Source organism: Abramis brama, assembly GCF_963993115.1.
Source record: "Abramis brama genome assembly, chromosome: 12".
In the NCBI taxonomy this organism is placed as follows: Eukaryota; Metazoa; Chordata; class Actinopteri; order Cypriniformes; family Leuciscidae; genus Abramis; species Abramis brama.
In genome coordinates, this window is record NC_139974.1 from 31,209,128 (window position 1) to 31,230,155 (window position 21,028).

At 38.3% G+C, this 21,028-nt stretch overlaps 2 protein-coding genes across 2 annotated transcripts; both read right to left on the minus strand.

The window, feature by feature from the left end:
* Positions 1-1,037: 1,037 nt before the first annotated feature.
* arl4ab (ADP-ribosylation factor-like 4ab) lies at positions 1,038-3,713 on the minus strand. Its single transcript, XM_084130895.1, has 2 exons — positions 3,520-3,713; positions 1,038-2,848 (listed from the first exon to the last, which is right to left on the minus strand). Exon 2 carries the CDS (start codon positions 2,717-2,719, stop codon positions 2,114-2,116), a length of 606 nt encoding a protein of 201 aa, XP_083987021.1. The 5' UTR covers positions 2,720-2,848; positions 3,520-3,713; the 3' UTR covers positions 1,038-2,113.
* Positions 3,714-6,351: 2,638 nt separating this feature from the next.
* Positions 6,352-14,988, minus strand: scin (scinderin). Its single transcript, XM_084131067.1, has 16 exons — positions 14,714-14,988; positions 12,649-12,803; positions 12,000-12,161; positions 10,770-10,919; positions 10,502-10,594; positions 10,274-10,406; positions 10,103-10,191; positions 9,531-9,746; positions 8,939-9,075; positions 8,753-8,843; positions 8,428-8,598; positions 7,698-7,875; positions 7,450-7,571; positions 7,171-7,248; positions 6,962-7,022; positions 6,352-6,792 (listed from the first exon to the last, which is right to left on the minus strand). The coding sequence occupies exons 1-16, from the start codon at positions 14,904-14,906 to the stop codon at positions 6,620-6,622; spliced, it is 2,202 nt and encodes a 733-aa protein (XP_083987193.1). The 5' UTR covers positions 14,907-14,988; the 3' UTR covers positions 6,352-6,619.
* Between the last annotated feature and the right edge of the window lie 6,040 nt (positions 14,989-21,028).

A 21,028-nucleotide genomic window follows, 5' to 3' on the forward strand; every position in this document is an offset into this window, starting at 1 on the left:
GTACAGGCCCCTCTCCCTGCGTTAAAGCCTCATTGTTCCCAGGGAAAGTGTTCTTGTGCTAGAACCGGCTGTGCCAGATCCTTTCCAAACATAACATGCGACTCTGTGGGGCTCCGGGCAAAATCAACTGTGTTGAAAAACTCTGACCGGTTACATATCGCAGTCTGTAAAAGAACAAATTCTATTTGTGAAGTCTTATTCGATTAACCTTTAATTAAGCGTGAACTCTCATTTGGTTTGGCTTGTTATACAAGAACCATTTCACAATAAAGAATAATATTTCCAAAAATCTAGTTTAAATGTTTTTAGAAATGTGTTATTTGTGTCTATGTTGGTTTTATGATATTTTAAGTAGTCTAAAATATAATGTGGTTTATGCATCAATTAAAAATAACATTATCCTTATCCCTTGATTTTTTTTTTTTAATTCCATTCTTTTAATTATTTTTTTTAATTATGATATCAGAACAGTTGTATCATCCTGACATTTTTGGCTATGACAAAAATAATTTAGAAATTAAATCTTTTGCATGAATTACATAATTTGTAAATTCATTACAAATTTAAATTGTGAATTTTAAATTAAATAATTGCAATGAAAACAATAAGCATTGCATCATGTACCCTAAAACATAAATGACTCATGACTCAATGACTAAATGTTTTAAAAATTACAAAAGCAAGGAAAAGAAACCTAAATGTACATCAAATTTCAGCCTTCACATTCAGTATGAAGATGCAATATTGCACTCATGAAGCACCGAACATTTATATATTTTTTCGACAACAGACTGAGTACAAAGTTCATCCTGTCTGGTCACATGCCTAGAACGGGACACACAAAGTGCATGTCATGTCACCTCTTTTGCATGTCCCAGTGACTATAAAGGAACAACCTTTAGTGACTCATATGTAAAGTGCGTCAAACGATTATCAGACTAAAAATGTCATCAGAAAGTTGAGGTCAGGTCATAAACTTTAATAATTTGCATGAGTTCATCATGCAACAAGTAATAATGATAACTCAAAACGTGATAATATGTTTAGTGTAGTTGTGGATTTATTCAAAGTGTACAAAATCCTGACATAAATATGAACATCCCCAACACACAAGCACTGAGTGACAAACTTACACATTTCAATGTGGAACAGTGGATAGTTAAAAAAACAAAAGAAAAAAAACGCTTCATTCGAAGCAATACATTACTTCTTTTTTGTAGTATGATAAACTCTTTACAAAAAAAATCAGATGCTGCAAGTTCATAGATTAGAAAAGGGAATTTCTAAAGTGCATTTAAACATCTCTTGTCAGGGAATCGCACAATGTGGGTACAAGCTAAAAATGACAAAAGTAGTCCTCAAGCTTGGGTGAAGCTCTACTGCACCAACATGTTGTGTCAGTCAACAGAACTACTTAAGAAGGATAGTACACCTTTAACCTCTACAAATCTTGACAATTACCACATTCGCCTGTTGAACTACATGACGAAATACCATTTTCTGTGATTCCGACCTTTAAACATTTGTGCATTCCCAATCAAGCGATCCATAAAGCTTATTCTGGTTCCCCTGACCACCGAGACAACAAACACTCAGAGAAAATGACGGGTGGCCATTCTGGATAAAAACCAATGGGGGAACACATCACCTGAATGTATACATTGGATTTTTCAGTTCTGTCCATGGCAGCTTTGGTAATCAATCCTCCCATTTCGAGATTACATGAATGCTAGGATACGTGTAACACTTCAGACGCAAAGACAAAGACCAACTCTTCGGCGATCAGTCTTTGTCATTTACATTAAGTTCATGTCCAATGTTGTCCTTCATGAGACCTCGATGTACCACAAACCCCATGACATTGCGTAACACTGTGTTGATGTAAAAGTTCCATGTGATCGTCCCACCGCTGCTACAATCCAGAGTGATAAATCAATATTGTCCTCTTGCGTCTCTGAACTATATTTATCCAGAACCATCTGACTGATAAAACTCAGCCCACTGAAACAATAATTCCAGGAGCGCAGGGCCGCAAAGGCCCATGGCACGTCACCAGCGGAGCCATCACAGAGGCCTACCACCATATCCAGCTCACATTTCCATCACCAAACAGTCATCTTTTCCTCTTCTGCTGCCTCATCATCTTTCTCCGCTTGATGATCATGGAGTGGAGACGTTCCAGGCCTTCTTGTAGACCTTCTCCGATGATGGCACAGGCCGGCTGGAGGTGCCATGGTGTGTGAGAGCCGAGCTCGTTCAGTGCCAACATCTGCTCGACCTCACATAGAGGCAACGCACTGCGCAGGTCCTGCTTGTTCGCCACCACCAACACGGGCACCCCCTGGTTCTCCTGTAGCCGCGTGATCTTATGCAGCTCCGTTTTGGCCTCCTCCATGCGTTCGGCATCTACCGAGTCCACTACGAACACCAGGCCGTCGGCACACCGCGTATAGGAGCGCCAAAGCGGCCGGAGCTTTTCCTGACCTCCTACGTCCCAGAAATGAAACGTCGCAGTCCGGCCTTTCCCACCGAGAGGCAGCTTGATCTTCTCCGTGTTGAAGCCCTTGGTAGGAACAGTGTTCACGAACTCATTAAAGCGTAGCCGGTACAATACCGTGGTTTTACCGGCACAGTCCAAGCCGAGAATAACAATGTGCAGGGCCTGAAAGGACGGCAGGCAGGGAAAGATGGCATGAGGCTCTGATAATCCATTCCCCATCTTGTTCTGCCACTCTGATGAGGATGAAAGCGAACGCGGAGACTCAGGGGACCAGGTGTCGCTGCTGCTACCGCTTCACCAAATATTCACAAGGCTTCTCTCGTTCCCCTGAGAAGCTGCTGCTATAACCTGAAACCAAATGAAAAAGGAGATGATGCAATGAGGCCAGCAGTGAAGCACCATGACACACAGTTTTACAGCTCTCCTTTACTTGGCTGTTCATTTTAAGTAAGCATGCTTTGCTCTCTTTGTCATTCTAAAAGGCACACAGATTCAAACTAGCTGGATGTCATTCAGTGCCTTTTTTTATGTTGAATGAGGGATGAAACAGCAGGAAGCCCATTTGCACATGTAGCGCCACAGGGGCACCAAAATTACGCATCGGTAAAAATCCTCGTGCGCAAAAGGCTCCTGTTCATCTATTCATGTCATTTTATTGTTCAACAGTAGTTGCCAGTTGCAAATAGAGAAAAACGCACAGTCTCGCCTATGTAAACGTGGAAAACACGAGTCTGTCGCAGATCTCAATGGCCATCTGTAGAAGCGCTTTAGGAGGGGCACATCTCCATACATAAAGACATGAATCTTGTTCATTATTTTCTTCCAACAAGTGATTCAACATAAGAACCAATATTATTGTGTGCACTAAAAATGTTTAACGCGCCCTAGAAGGCTAGAACTTCGTTACCAACATAATAAGTTACTCTAAATTATATTATTGCACAGACTAATGTTATTTTTCTATCATTTAAGCTTTGTAAGCACCCGCGTATGGAAATAAAATCTCGTTCGGTGCCTACCTTATTTAGTGCGATCTTTGCGTTGCGCGTTAGCTCAGTAGATGACAGTGTTGGCGATTATTTCCAAAATATTGTTGTCATTCAGATCAGCTGAACCGACAAGTGTATCCACTCCCTGTAACAGCGCCTGTTTCACTGACTCCACAGCGAGAAGCATTCCACTTCATTCTAGCAGGGCTGGCTCCGCCCACTGTGTGGAACAACGCGCTGATTGGTTCAATTCAGTGAGCGCGTGTTATTTTCCTTGGAGTTTGATTGGTGAGGAGTCAAGCCTGTCGTCTTTTTGCACACACCTCCTCACCACCTGTTCACGTCGCTCAAAGCGTTTAAAGTTTGAGAGACGCGCTTACAGGTGAGCGTTACCCAGGTTATGAATGAGAAGTTAAATGCTTTAGCTGGAAAACAAGCTGGTTGAGTGTCCATTTTTTGTTTCAATGTATTATTGGTAATATCAACTTCATCCAGCATTGTGTCCCCTGTGTTCTAATACATTTCGTTATTTGTGTAGACCTATGTTTTGAGAAGACACCGCTTAAAGGGATAGTTCACCCAAAAATGTTGTCATCACTTACTCAGCTTCAAGTTGTTCCAAACCTGTATGATTTTCTTTGTTCTGTTGAACACAAAATATATTTTAAAGAATGTTGGCAATCAGCGAGTTGACGGTAGCCATTGACTTCCATAGTAGGGAAAAAATACTATGGGAGTCAATGGCTACCGTTAACTGTTTGATTACCAACGTTCTTTAAAATATTTTCGTTTGTGTTCAATAGAAGAAAGAAACTAATACAGGTTTGGAACAACATGAGGGTGAGTAAATGATAACATAATTTTCATTTTTGGATGAACTATCTCATCCGAATCACTAAATCACGAACATTCAGTCCGTTTGGTAACGCTTTGAGCAACGTATTCAAATCGACTCAAGTTATTCACAGTTCGATTCTAACAGATTAATAAACACAAAAGAAAATATGGAGACATGATTGGTGATAGCCTAATTTGCTGGGGGAAAATGTAGGATCTCATCTTAACATAACTTATTTGTGAAAAAGAGTCCCAGTAAAAGAGTCTTGCCTGAACTTTAAATAAAAAGTGAAGAAAAGGTACGTCAACAACATGAAAACGAATTAAATGACTGTGTAGTGGAAAGCAAAAGAGAATAAACATAAGTGAACTACTCCTGTCAAAGAAAGGAGGCATATCAAAGTTTCAGAACAATTAGTGGTGCTATATCAATACACAATTACCCCGTGATGGCCGGACATGGTGTCACTCACGCACTACACACATCTATTCACACACTGGAGATCTACTGAATACCCTAGACTGGCTTGATTGCTCGTCCTCAAACAATCGTTCGTCTAAGCTCTTTAATAAACTAGTTAATTCAGTACAGGTTAATTAGTCTATCACTTAAAAAGACGACATGACAACCACATTCGCATGTCTAATAAAATATGCCTATTCAACAAATGTACAAAATACGTTACAAAATATGAAAACTATGCTTTAGGGGTTGGTTTCTTACAATCAACCAGTTTAAGGTAACAATTTTGCTGATTTGAAAATCTAAACTAATTTTTTAGACATATAAATCAGTTTTATAGTTCAAGCAGCACTCAATATACATATTTACATTTAGGCTGAACTAAAGTGTTGTGATTTTGTGCGTAATTTTTGTTTTTGTTTCCCTTGTGCGCCATCTTGTGGTATTGGGAGGAAACACCACATGGGCTATTGTTCACCATGCTTTCCATTACTTATGGAAACATAAGCAAGCACATATATTCTGCTCATTGGTTATCCCATGAAACCAACTGCATGCCATACAGGTTTTACATCTTCGCTTTATTACATTAGTCCTTTACTTTGACTTTACAGAGTCAAAATAACATAGGAACATAATTTTTTAAAAACTGTTTAGCAATTGTGGGGGAAATGGGATGATAAACAAGTATAAAAATGTATGTATTTTTATTTTTTATTGTTTTTTTACTTTCATTATTCATGTAAATGTAACAGTACTTTTACAATAGGCTACTAAAAACCCACCAGTCACAAATGTGACCACTGCCATGTTTGCTTGTGAGGTCCAAAATATTTTCACTATTTAACATTTTATATAGTGAAACCTGTTGAACACCAACTAGTAAGCCAGACCTCGCTAGTTAAAAATGCTCAGAAATGTTCCAGATGTTAGTCTTTAAATCTAATGATGTGCACAGGTGAGGGTCAGTTTTAGGGATAGGGGTTGGATTAGGACATATAAAGTATGATTACCCTGATATAAAAACAGTGCAAGTCTATGAGATGTTCTCACTAACATAGTGAAAGATCCCACCCTTCTTTAATGACTCTTATCAGGAGTGTATCATGCATTTGACCAAACCATTTGGCTGCCCATGCACAATAAGTCATCATTACATTACATTAGCTTTGTATCTACGATCAAATACTTACAATTTGTATGTACCAAATAAAGTAAATATTTACAAAAAAGATAGTTATTTGGGTGTGATGAACTTTAACCATCACCTTTTTTAAAATACATATTTCTCAAACAGTAATCTGTGTATTTATATGTATGACGTAGTACGATGATGTTCCTGGAAGTACTTTGGAGTACCAGGGAAATAATGGTGTTTTTCAACATACCATGGTATTATCTTCTTATACCATCACTTGGCCATAGTACTTCCACAGTATTTTTGCACATATGTTCAGCAAAACTGCAACAACCGGTCTAGAATGTTTATCTTCAATTATTACTTGTAATATATCTCTTGTTTCTAGGGGGCTCTTGTGTGCTGCATTGACTAAGAAAAGACATTTTTTTCAAAAATGTATTGATTCTTTAATTGTATGATTCAAATCATGCTTACAGAAATCCAGAGCAGAAATATAAATCTGTGCAACAATTCTAAGAGAAAACACAACTTTATGATTTGAAGAGTATTGAGTAACTTCATATGTTGGACATATGGCATATATTTAGTAGGATTTTAATAACAGTTCAATACAATTCACTAATCATGCTTCAGTAAACAACTATTTGTTTTATCTTTCCAGTGAAGTCTGTTGAGTTAACCTGCAGTCCTCAGTTAACCTGCAGTGATCTCACTGCTCTTGCCATGAGGTCACTCTCCCATCGCGAGGCGTCCCACCCAAGGAACCAGCCGGTGAATGTGGGGGGCTCATGCCCCTGCTTTACCACCACCACAGATGTCTCCTTGTCCCGTCCTGATGGGTCTGTCTCAATGTAAGTCTTTGCTGCAAAGGTACAAATACTTAACATGATTTTATGTTTAAACTGTATCATGTGAATCATGTGATCTGTTCAGGTAAGCATGCTGCTAAACCTGTTGAGGGCTTAAAGGGGTTTCAGCTTTCGAATTATGTAGAAAAATGTTTTAAGGAATATGTGCCTGCTGCATCTCACCAGATTTTACAGACTCAGTCTTCTCCACCTCATTGGCATCCTTTCCAATCCACACGAAGACCTGAGAGATTGAATCAGGGGTCAGAGACACGTATCACACACCAAACACCAACCAAAGTCAGGAGATATCTTTGAATATGAATACAACTGCTCTCCTTTGAATCTGAGATAATCCTGAAGGATGTAATTAAGAGAGATAACTCTCTAACCTGAGCCCAGACATCCAGTAACATGACATCATCCTCTGCCAGGTCATCTTGGTTAAACTCACCAGGTACTTCTTCAATCTATAGTTGTTAAAATGCATAGTTAGTGTCCAAACAATATTTTGCCTATATGTAGCGGTATCTGAGCGGCTATCACAGAAAGACAAGGCATGTTTTAGATTTTCTGCATTGTCTTCCATGCAAAGTTATTATTGAAAGCAATAGCCAAAAGTGAAACTGAACTGGACTTTGGTTTACTCTTATCAAGTCTAGGATACTCACAATGAACCTTCCACTTTTGTTGGAGCAGGCGAACAAACGGGGAGGATGGGCTATAGTTTTATTCTCCAACATCTCAGATTTCTGATACTCTGTCTTTCCACCCAGGGCCTTCCAGAAGTCCTCTTTAAATGGAAAATGAGCAATGATTATATAAACAATGTAGAACTTCCTTCCACTCCTGTCACCTACCAATGTGTGATTAAAAAGTATGAAGAGTGTGAATTGAATCTGTTACACATTGGCCATACCAGGCTCATTTCCTTCAGTAACTGGCTTGGTTGTGCACTTCAGCTTCTCACTCATGTACTTTGCCCCTCGTTCCTCTTCCTCGCTCGCTCCCTTCCCCTTCCACACGTACCCATTCCCCTGTGGTAACTTCAGCAGGTAGGCATCATTGGTGTTCAAACTTGATGCTTTAGCATCTACCTGTTGCACCACAGACCAACACATTCAAAGGACATACCTAAATTAAAAACAGGTCACGCTAACTAAAAGATGGTTAACTGTTTTGGAACATCAAGCGGAAATCTCCACCATCTTGACCTAGAAAATCTGCCAATACTAAGCAGAATGACCTAGAATAGTCTAGCATGTTAACCTCAGCTCCACCACATGCACTCTCAGAAAAAAAGGTACGAAAGCTGTCACTGGGGCTGTACCTTTTCAAAAGGTACACTTTTGTTCCTTTTAGGTAATTTGTTCCTTTTAGGTACTAATTTGTCCCTTTTAGGTACTAATATGTACCATTAATGTACCAATATGCACCCTTTAGGTACAAAAATGTACCTTTTAAAAAGGTACAGCCCCAGTGACAGCTTTCGTACCAGCTTGGACAATCTACTGACTATAAATGATCAGGTTAGACTTGTAAACCATGCACAAGATACTTGGTTTAGGTGTATCTTCCTTTTCCTGATAATTTCATGTGACCAAACTCATGTTTCTGGACATTGTACTTAACCAGAGACCAGGACTCACCTCACAAATTCGTGTAATGGTGCCCAGGTTCCTGCGCACTTGAAAGAGACGGATTGGAGGTGCGGGTGCCTGTCCCCCCTTCCTAGATGTCCCATTCTTATACACGATCAGAGGCTTTTCTTTGAAGAGACTCAGCAAATGTGGTGGTTCCTTTCCTTGAGTCACTCGCACCTGGATGGATGTGGAATGGAACCACATCAGAGATAATAACACCGGGTTAGTCATGTTTAGTCAGCTCCTGCTGTACATCTTTGCAGCCCAAGTCCATAATCCAGCCCCTATTTACAGTCAATAAATGAGTAGATAAAATTCAAACCCCCCTCATCTGAACAGCATTTCCTCCCAGCGAACGATCCAGTTCAACAGTGAGAAAGGCTGAAGCTGTCAGTTCATCTATTGTGCTGCTGGAACCTTGCCTGAGGGTGAAAGCATAGAGAGATAAGCCTTATTTGATTCTTTTTGTGCATGATTTGACTCCCCTCTGGAAACTATCCACTTCTACAGAGCTTACCAAGTGTAAATGACTTCTCCCTTGGTGTAAGTATATAAAATGATATAGCAGTCCCCTCCATAGAACTGGCCATATGTCTCTGGGTGTACAGGAACCTTGGTATCGCCTGTGGTATTTCCACACTCCACTCTCCAAATCTGTGAAACAACACCAGATTAAGAATATCCATCAAATAAATTTAGAATGGCTTGATTTCATCCAGTGATTTTCTTTGATAATATAGAAAAATCTGTGATTGTTGTGCAATGAAGTCTTCTTAAGATGTGCTCAAATTAGTGAAATTTTGTCATTGTCAGTAGTGTATTAATGTAAGAACGCTCAAACAGAAGTCTCTTTTAAACCAAGCATTTCTCTGCTTTTGCCCTCAAGCAAATTCCAGATCGCATGGATTTTTATTGCTGGATTTCGCCTGTGAAAATTCGCTGAAAGTGTCACCACACCTTTTGAGTGCAATAGTTGTTCAGAGCCATATCAGAATTTTAGCTTCTCGTTTAATTTTGAGTGTCATTTTGAAAGTAAGATGCTCATCCGCAACCAACACATGCACAATTTCACTTATACAATCTCTGATCTTTTGTATGCAAATAATGACCTGGGTTTTTCCAGTGCCGTCATCGACCATGTTGTACTGAGCAGCCATTTGCTGAGACTCATGCAGCTTTGAGGCATCAAACTCGGCTTGTTGAATCTTGGCGATCCGCTCAGTGACGAAGACTCTGCCCAGACCCTCAGCCTGGTCCTTCTCTTTCCAGCTTTTGAAGAACTGCTTAAAGATGGGTGTCTCTCCACCCTCTGGAAGGACCTGGATCTGTGTACAAGGACAAAATGACCTGGATGACCCAAAGAATACTATACTTGTTCCCTGTCAATAAAAATAAAAAGTGCACAAATTGTACATATAGGCATACAGCTTGTCCTTGGAGTAGTATCCTTAAAGGGGCAACATTGTACATTATCTACCCATAAAAGGTTCATTTTAGTACCTGAGAGTAGTAACATGTACTACTATAAACATTCTAGGGCTAAATAAGGTACAAAGATGCTGCCCTACAAAGATGCTGCCCTAGTGATAAGCTGTTGTTCCCCTAAAAGTATCATACTGACAGTGTTGCTACATCTGTGAGTGATTCACTCATTCAAGTGAATGTATGTGAATAGCTAAACCTGGGTGTTTTCAGGATATCCCATCTGCTTAATGAAGCCCTCAGCTGTTTTCATGGCTTCCTTCCTCTCACTTGGATTTGCGTTGCGGCCTAAATCATCAAAAATAAGGTCAGTCACCTTGGTAAGAATGTCACACAACTCCTTTGTTTAATGGCTTCAGTTTACAGATACCTTTCCACACAAAGATCATTTTGTTTTTTCCATGGTCCAGAATGAAGCATTCCTCAGACAACAGGTCACTTTGGGTAAACGGATTCTCCTCTGACACAAGCGACACTTGCATTTTTCCTGTTGCATCTGATACCTGTAAAGCGCAATGGTATTTATGTAATATAATGTTACAGTTCCTATCTATTGAATTTGCATATAGAAGTGTACAGTCAGTATAGACTTGTTTACCATATAAAGTTTGGCCATTTTCCTGTTTGACATGTCAGCAACCGCATCCTCATTATCGTCACCTTCAGGGATTTCAGGCTTCTCACCGAGAACCTGTGATGTGCAAAGCCAAGGCATGATATGTTAAACTTTCCAGCTAAACCAGATATCGTACTGCCTATAGCAAACATCTTAAAAAATAAGCAAGTTCTACCGAATGCCAGTTCTACTTGTTGTATGCAAATTCTGCCAAACTTAAGATGTTTGATTTGACACTTTTATTTGATACCTTCTTCATCTCTGCAGGCTCCTGTCCTTCCTCTACAACCACCAGCTGGGCCCGTCCGTTCCTCTCGTTGTCTCGGATGCCAGTAGCCACCAGAGCAGCTTTGAGGCGCTCAAACTTGTTGCACTTAGACCCACACCATTGGTAGATTACCTAGTTTCAGAAATCGGTTAAATTGTTGGTTATCTTGTTACACGTACAGACAAATCGCTGGCAGACTTCCTAGGAAGACATTGACCTCGAAAAATCCATTTCTGTCTTGGTAATTTTGTCAGTGACACATGAGCTTTCTTAAGAAATAATTTTAGCGATTTGCCTCTACCTTTGAAAATACTGCCATTTAGTTGTTTTTAAACTGTCATTTTGGAATGGTATCAGTCAGGATTTGTCTGTGCTGTTTATTTGACTGGTCTTTAGAGAGCAGCACTAAGTTCAAATAATTCTGTTAAGTGGTATTATCAGATTTAATCTTCCTGTAAACCATCCAATGCTACGCATGGTCAGCAAGAGCCTGTTAGATGCTTAATGGATGTATCTGTTGTTTGGCGTGAGACATGGTTAATCTGCTTGTGCTCTCATAACATTTGCTCTACACAGTATGTTGACAGTCAAAGTAATTTGACAGCAATCCAATTTTGAGACCCACCCATAAGTGCATACAGAGAGGATATTAAATACACAATGCACAAGTGAACCAGCCAGTTACTGTCTATACAAAAGTAAGTGTAATACATTCCGTTTCTTCAGGTATCCTATCTTGGTTATCTTATTACTGATATTTATATTTGATTTTATTTGAACTTATTTGTTAACTGTGCATTGTAAGGTTTGTAGATTATTACTCAAAAATATCAGTTTGGTAACTAATTTAGCAACTTAAGTAGTTCCCCTGCTTTTACTCACTTCATCATTTACTCACCCTCATGATGACACATCATGATTATGTATTATTTAAGACTTGGAACATAGTGCATTAGTCTCATGAAATACTTTAATGGATTTTATTCTCTTTTTGTAATTTACCAACTGCAGTATTAATTTTTTGCTGTATATTGAAAAGCACAGTGTGGACCTTTTTGCTGCAGTAAATATTTCCATGGATGTTCCAAGGAAAAAGTCTAATCATAAATTTGGTGTGACGGGAGGTTGAATGGATGATGACAGACTTCATTTTTAGGTGCATATCCTTTTATGCAGCCATTCGTATGTTTGTTGATGCAGCACAGGTCTTACCGCTCCCAGATCAGCTATGAAACAGTCGCCGTTGTTGAAGCTGGCCCAGGCGAGAGGCACTTCTGTGGCCCGGACAGTGCGCCTGCCCTTGATGTGGAAGAGTCGGCGGGCAGTAAGATCATTGGTGACCACGTGTTGAAATCCTGATGCCACACCTCCGGTCTGAGGAGGTAAGAAAATATTTTTTTCCAAATCTTTCCTCTGCTCTTTCTCCTTGTTTTTCTATTTTTAAACACTTTCCGTTTTTAAACACATTAATTATTTTCAGTCTGAGGCCAAATGCAACACTGAGGAGTTGAATGTCCCCAAACACATGCTATAACACAACATTCCCTCAGACCATCAATGAAAGTTTGGGCTTGTGAAAAACAGAAGGTCCTAAGTCGGAAGGTATTTGAGTAGTTAATTTTGACCTCGCCCAAATTGTAAACAAAACGACTAATCCTAGATTTGCACTGTGAAGTCTTAAGAAACATTTTCTCAATTGGCAAAAAAAATACTGCAACAACTCTCAGTATTTCCATCAGTTTAAACAGCAGCTTTCTGTTTAACGTAAGGCAAACATGAAGTAAAATAAAGAATAGAGCACAAAAACTAAAAGTAAAGTGTTGTGAGAGCAGGAATAGAAGGGACATAAATGGTCTCAAACCTTATATGTGACCCCGCCTTTAAAGTAGCTGGTAAAGTTGTTGGACTCAAAACCCTGGAGTTCACGGTACTGGACTGGTTTTCCTCCCAGGTAGTCATCCATCTGAATGGTAAAGATGGCCGCTGCTGTACTTTCATCTTGGGAGCAATCTTTACCTAGAGAGAGACAAAGAATAGAGACACTTCATCGACACCTACTTCTGTGGCCTATTAATTCAGGTTAATAATTAAAGGTTGTATCAGCGATTTCAGGCCCAAACATAAATGATCATTGGTTGATTGGGTGATTGGTTGGAACACTATTTATTTTGGTTTTGAGTGGTGGTGAAACCAACTGTTTTTGTGTGCAGATCTCAGAGCCTAGGCTGCCTACAGAGACGCGTTTTTTTGACGGCATGCTTATGGGGCGGGCAGCTAGCGGATCGTTAGGAAAGATTAGATGAATGTGATCATTTATGTTTGGGCCTGAAATCGCTGATACAACCTTTAAGTGATTGTTTTTTATTTTATTATTTTACACTTGCAGCTCCTCAAAGGCATGAGCATTGCATTTCTAAACTAGAAAAAACTGTTTGTTTTCACACTTGATGACAACTGATAGTTCTTTCACCCAGCATCAGTTTTGACACTTCAAAGCTTGCTGTATGAGCTGTTGCTTGTGACCACAGATGTGCTGTGGGAGATAAAAGGCCTTTCTATGTGATGCTGCCCGTTTTGTGACAGGCTTTTTAGGGTAAATGACTTGGCAACAAAGATATGATAGGAAGAAACATCATTAAGGAATCCATTTACATTGGAAGGTTAATGACTCATAATGGAGTGTGTGTGTGTGTGTGTGTGTGTGTGTGTGGTTACGGACACATATACACTCAAGGCCAAAACATCACAGCGATATTGACGTTTCTAAAACATCTAATGGGGTAAAGAAAGTGCTTTCACTTAGCAGAGGAAGGAAACCGTATTAAGTGCGCATGGTTTCTAAACCACAACTAACTAAATGATTTCTAAATTTCATTATTTCAACACTTCCTGTGTTTTTTTTTTATCTTTTCCAACTTGACCACAGAAGTTTGTTTTTTGAAATAGCAGTGACACAGCTTTTTAAAGCAACCAGAGCATGCAAATTTATGCCTGAGGCTTCTCCGCAACACATATCATGAATTAAATATCAAGTTCAACATGGCATTTTGACCTTGTCATAAAAAAGTACCATTTTAAAACATTTTTAGAGATTTATTCACCTTCACCAATGACACCTTGATGTAAGGGACTGCATGGGTCCTCTCTATGACATCATTTCTCCCCTGCTTGTTTCTACATGTTGCCTGGATCATATGATTTTAAATATTAATAAGCAGTTAAGCTTTCATTTTATTTTTACAAATTACTATTTAAGTATTACAAATTATTTGAATGAGGCTTCTTCATTATGATATCAGAACAGAACACCCTAACACTTTTGACTTCAAAATATCAAATTGCATTTTAATTCATAAATTAAAAAACATGCTCTTCATAGAGTAGGTGCATAGATGAAAGTCCAGTATTAAAACCAGGAGATCTAGTAACCACTTCTGAGAATGAACTTTACAACCTTCCTACCATAACTTTCGCATTACTAAAGCGTCATTTTATAGAGGCCATATACTTTGCTCAGTCTATCTGATGGTGTATTTACAACGTGCACATTTCAGTATCATGTCAGCTAATTTGCCGACGTCTTTCCTCGACCTTTTAAGTAGTGACTGAGATTTTGCCGTTTCTTTCTCCCCCCCAATAATCGTCATTCATACAGATCTGGACAAAAGTTTGTGAATATAATTTTGACCTGATACACGCTTAAACGTTTAAGTTACTAGATTAGTGAAGGTGCTGAGGTAGTTAATGTGCTGAGATTAGTCACATGCACTTAATGACTAAAGAATATATTCTATACAGTATATATTGTAAAATATATAAAAAAGAGTATTTAAAACAATATACAATTATATCATATTTTTGTTATGTTAAGAGTTGATACAAAAGATTTAAGAACTTCTCTAAAGTAGAAAACAACTGCTGCTTACCCAGCCAGAAATGCAGATCATAGAAACACGAGTTCTTCTGTTTGACAGTGTGGAGCACCAGGTAGGCATCGCCTATATAGAAGCTTCCATGCAAGTTTTCAGGCACAGGGGCCAGTTCCATCTTTTCAATTCTCCATATCTGGAGACCGGCGCGCTTTCCAGCCTGCTCGAACTCTTTGTGGTAAAGCCCCATGTCTGAGAGAGGTGTGTGCAGATGAGGTGAGAGGCAGACAGTGTACCTCTGTGGCCTGACAGCTTTGAATCAATAACAGCAGTGTACAGATGTCTTCACTGACACATTAAAGTGGGCGTGTTCAGAAACATGAAGTAGTTAAACATGCAGAGAGAGAGAGAGAGAGAGAGAAAGAGAGAGAGAGAGAGAGAGAGAGAGAGAGAGAGAGAGAGAGAGGGAGGTGCCGTTTGAATAAGAAATCGAGTAATAAATGTGCAAATGTTTTATTACATTTCCTGTTTTTCTCATGTTATCAACCCACATCAGTCAACTTTGAAATGAATGTAATGAAATTAACAAAGTGCTGTCTTAATTGATGTAGAAAGACTCTGAGTCCGGTTTGTTCCTATAATGAGAAGGAAAAGATAGTTGAAACTACATTTATTTATTTACATTCACAGCACATTTATTTCTCCATTTCTGCCTTAAGTGTCTACCATTTTCCATAGCAAGTATTGCAAAGGACTTCCAACACAATGGACATCCTCCAAAGGTTTCATATAGGCAGCCTGTTTAATGTCTGATCAAGAGATGCGTTGGGAGACTAAAACCCAAGTGTTTGAGGTTCTCTCACTGTTGCACTACAATAATCACACCCATGTTGCAAATTGCAAATCATACACTATCATATTACCTTGTTTTTTTTTTGTTTGTTTTTTTGTATATGCATGCACATTTTAAGAAAATGTCTGCACATTACAATTCGTACACTATCATATTACCTTGTTTTTGTAAATATGCATGGACATTTTAAAAAATTTCTGTCAACAACAATTTGTCCAATGACTAATGCTGTGCACATATGTGTTTCTACATAATTATTTCTAGGTGAGACACAATGTCAACTTATTTTGGACCAATATTGGAGATTTATCATGAATTAAGTTGAAAATCTTTATGCAACCTTTATGTAGTTCAACAGGATGGGTAGGGGTTGAAGTTAAATTAGGTTAGGTAGAAAATGTATAAAAACCACTGGAAAAAAAACTGCAATTTAGAGTAAGTTAATCTGATATGAAAGATCTCACTCTAAATGAGAAACAAACAGTTACTTCATATAGAAAATCCTTCATTGACACCATGTGCCTAAAAAGGAAACTAGTTTATTTGGAAGTTCAACATCTCTCAGGAAGGTGTAACTGTCATATAAAGTCGCTGCCTTCAAACAGTATCCTGAGAAATTAACCTTTGATTTCCATCTAGTTAGTTCTTGGCACAGAAAAGCTGTAAACCTGTGCCAACAAAACAACCATAATTATCTAGTATTACTAGCAGCCTTGGTAATTAAATTCAGAGAAAAAAGACTTGACTTGACTTGGCTCGTTGTGTCAAACTACATTATGCACAGATAATTGAATATGAGATGTATAATGTGTTGTTTATCAACTTGTATATCAGCTGTTTAACCATGCATAAATGTCACATACCACAATGTTAGTGCATTACCCAAAAACATTTTTCTCACAGAAATAGGATTCGTATGCAATATATTGCATTGCCATGTGAGTGTATCATGGTTCTTGTGTGTCTTTAAGAACCAAAACTCTCACCTTTAACAGTGACACAGTTGCATTCACACTTAAACCATCAAACATTTTCTGTCAGCGTTTGCTTCTTCACACACAAATGGCAGAACCTCTCTCTCTTGCAGTTGCACAGTTAAGTAAAAACTGAATGCAACAGTGTCACAGTGATGTTATATTTCCTCCAGTGCATGTATTCAGTTCTCCATGCATATCACACTGCAGTAAATCAGAGATGCACGAACCTCTAAGAACCCTTCAAACCAGGGTTCAAAACAGTCAAACTGTATGATCCAATCCAAACAGAAGTGTAAAACATTATTTAAAAAAAAATGGGTTACACTTTATTTCGATGGTCCACTTTAGAAATTGTACTAACTATAAGTAGCTTTGTGATAACATGTCAAGTAACTGTCATTAGAGTATGAGTAGACTGTAGACTGTTAGATGTTGGGGTTTGGGTAAGAAGAATAAGTTGACGTGGTTGTAAAGTTACTTGTAGTTAGTAGAATGTATAAAGTGGCCTATGGAAAGAAATTATAAAAAAAATAAATAATAATATCTAAGAGTTAAGACTTTGAAGAAGCTCAAATATTCAGTATTTAATATATTAAATACTGTATTTTTATTTTTATTTTTTTGGTCACTACATTATTCTGATACTTCCATTTGTCTTATATAATAGTCTTAAGTTACTATTATATAAAAATGTGAAAAGTAAAAAAAAAAAAAAAACTGGTAGATCTTCACAGGAACAATAGAATCAATTGCCCTGAGGATCATGTGTGCCATTTTAACTGAATGTGAAACTGATTGACTGATTCAAAGGAATTTTCCATGACAATTAATGGTATCTGTGGCACGGGTACCACAGAATATACTTTCATGTTTGAAAAAAAAACACAAACAATTTTTTGTGCACTTCCAAGGTAGGTGAAGTTCATTCCAAGTAATCCTTTTATTTGTAATTGTTAAAATACCTTCATGGTATTCTTGCATGAATATTATGCAAGTAAGTAGAAATATTGAATATACTGTAGCATTGCATAGACACGGCTATAGGAAGTCATCACACAGAATCTAAAGCTAGCTCATCAAACACATAGTTATGCTTTTTTCAAAACAGTATGACTATTACATGCATACAGTACTCTTGTGTGGTAAATGGTAAATGGACTGCATTTATATAGCGCTTTCACAGACCTATGGCCACCAAAGCGCTTTACATTGCCTCACATTCACCCATTCACTCACTCATTCATACACCGACGGCGGTGTCAGCCATACAAGGCGCCATCCAGCTCGTGTACTCTTGTGTGGAACACTTGAACCATGGACTTCAATTGTCTAATCAATTGCAGTTCTGTCTCTATGACAACCATTTAAGGGATCTGTGCCTTGAACAGATATGGGTCTCTCTGGATCTGTGAATGATAAAGACCCCATTCCTCAGCTGAAAATGTAATCATGTGCTATAAACTCAACAGTGCATTATGCAAATCCTTGAATAAACATCACTGAAGGAACCTGGGATGGTAATCATAGCTCTCTCTTGTGACAAAACAGATAGTTACAAACTGATTAAATGTGAGGATCGTATATGAATTGTCTTGTTCTTCATGCTTCACATATATAATTTGCACTTTGCAAATGTAGACAAACTGGTTAATCTCTGTAAAACTTTACCGGTGCCTATAAGCAGTTCTGCAGATTTGAAAAACCTTTATTTAAAAAGACAAGTGATTGCAACATAATTATAGTGATCAACTGAATAGAAATTACGCCTCTTATTGGCAGTTCTCCTTGACAACCATTGTGTAATTTGTCTATGCTCTGGATACATTGCTTTGTTGCCAGCTAATAAAACCATGTTGCCTGTTTGAACTTCCATTGTGATAGTTCTAAATAAGGGTTACGGTAAGTGTTGAGGTTATGAAATAACATTAATTAGACTGTGTTATAATACCCAATTGTACATGATTACTTTTGTTGTCCTGGGGAAGCATGGAAATGAAAAACTCCTAATTGCACCAAGTTATTTGTGCACTTCAATTATGATGCTCTATAACATTAATTGCAGAGAAGGTGCAGCTTCCAATGAACAACCCCAGTCTTTCAATCAAATACTTTAAAGTTGCCATAAATCAGAAGTTGCAATAGTCTTTTCTTCCCTATTGTGATGTATATCTGAGCTTCTCGAACAAGAAAAAAAAATGTAGGGTGGTACTTTATTTTGTCCATTGAGAATCGATTGGATGCTTGTATTGTGGTGGTTTGCTTGCTGTGATGTCATGTGAGTGACAGGTTGCCCCGCCCTCACGTCAGTAAACGCATCATCAGAGAAGAAATGTTGCTGCAAGAGTGAGGGGAAGTTATTCTGATTAAAGGTTATGAGGATACATGAATTAAAAAATAATGATGTGCACAGATAAATAATTTATAATAATAAATAATTATTATTCCATAAAAAATAAGCAATGTCAATTTTGATTTCATGGTGACTTTTATTAACTTTTCATGAACTAACCCTTAATCAAACCCTATAGTAAGTACATGTTGTTATACCATGGTCTGGGTGAATACTCGATTCTGATTGGCTGCAGGGTGTCCGTAAAAAAGTGATAATGTACACCTAGGAAAGGCATCCCGTCAATTTGCCTGATGACAGTTCTAAATGATTGCGCTGGCTCAAACGCTAAATGGTAACCATGGCAACGTAACGTAAGGTAGAGCCATCATCTCACTTCCCATCACTGATCAACTGCTGCGGTCGGGTCGCTGTGGCCACGTTGCTTGGCAACGCCTGTATACGGGAGATATTAAATAGTGCGCTTGACTTAATAAATAAAAACCCTCACGATTTTTACTCTAAAACACATTAAAGTATTATTAATTGATTAAATATTTCTTTCTTTCGTAAGTGACCATGGTATAAGCGGGTTAATGCCCTTCGAGGTGTCCATTGTCAGGTATTAATGGACTCCGCTGCGCGTCGGACGGTTCACGCCTCGCCGTCGTCCATTAATACCTGATAATGGACACCTCGTCGGGCATTAACCCTTACTTAATTAATATTACGCAGTAATTATTTATATGATTGCACTCTAACAAGGACACTTAAAAGCTACACTGTGTAATTTTTTAAGTTGATTCTTAGCAAAAAACACTTTGTTCTTTCAAAATGATATGTGCTCATTAATGTGTAATTACTTCTAACGTTACCAACTAATCAAGTATTCTCGTAAGTGTAGAATCTGCCATTTAGAATACATACGAGCGAGTCGCTCGAATGGCGGCAGCCATGTTGCGCCTCCATCTTGAAAATACATTAGCCAAAGAGGGACAAACCTGGAAATTCAAGCTTCGCCTTGCGCGTTTTGACACTCAGTTGGCACCGTGATGAATGCGAGGGGGAGATTACTCACGACTGCCGGCAGATTTGAAATAATACGGCCACCGTAGGAGTTAAAACGCCCTCGGAATGGGAGGGGCTAGAAAGTAATATTCAGTTGGTAGTCATAAACAATTTCACCGCTAGATGGGATTAAATCCTACACAGTGTAGCTTTAAAATAAAGTGTAAGTGCTTTTTCTTTTTAATTTTGTGTTATTGTGAAAAGGTAGCATTAAATATATTGACTTTTTTTAAAGTGTTTTTTTTTTTTTAAATCTGCTTTAGTAAGAGACTCAAGTTTCTGGTTTGAATGCAGTATCATAAATGATGTCGACGCCCCTTTATTGCATTTCCTGTTTTTCAAAAGGAGTTAAAGTTTCAGGTTGTTTACTCTGTTTACTTTGTCTAAATCTTGTTAGGCCTAGTTAAAAATAATTAAACTGATCCAATAAGTTATTACTTATAAACAATTGGATTATGTTACTCCTCACGGAAACCTGCCAGTTACCAAATGACTACCTTCATCTAAACATTCTTACTCCCTCTGCTCTGGATATAAACACGTCTTAGCCACGTGACGTCTCTATGGTAGAGGTGGCGGCCTTGCGGTTGTCTACCAGAATGGTGTGAAAGTTTTCATGACTGAATTTTATGTCTTGTACATGTCAATTTTGAGACTTTCCCTATGCCGTGGTCACATACTTGAACTTGTTTGTACTTCGAGAATTTATAATACATCTATCTCTGGCTCACAAACTGGTATATCTGACCATAAACTGATGACATTTAGATTTGATTTCCCTTTCCTGAACCTACTGTCAAAACTACTATTAATTATCACAATATTGAAACTGTTTCTCAAACTCCATTAATGCATCTTCTCTGTCTATTTACTCTGATTTTTCTTGTCCTTCTGCTGTTATCTCTACTTACAACTCTGCTATATCTGAAGCCTTGGACAAACACACCCCCATGCTAACTAGGCTAGTATCTTCATCTCATGCTTCTCCTTGGCATACCTGAGCTCTGAATGCTTAAACAAATTTGCAGACTTCTGGACGTCAATGCCCAGAAATGTAGTAAAGACATTGTTAAAATAGTCCATGTGACTACAGTGGTTCAAGCTTTATGTTATGAAGCGACGAGAATACTTTTTGTATGCAATTT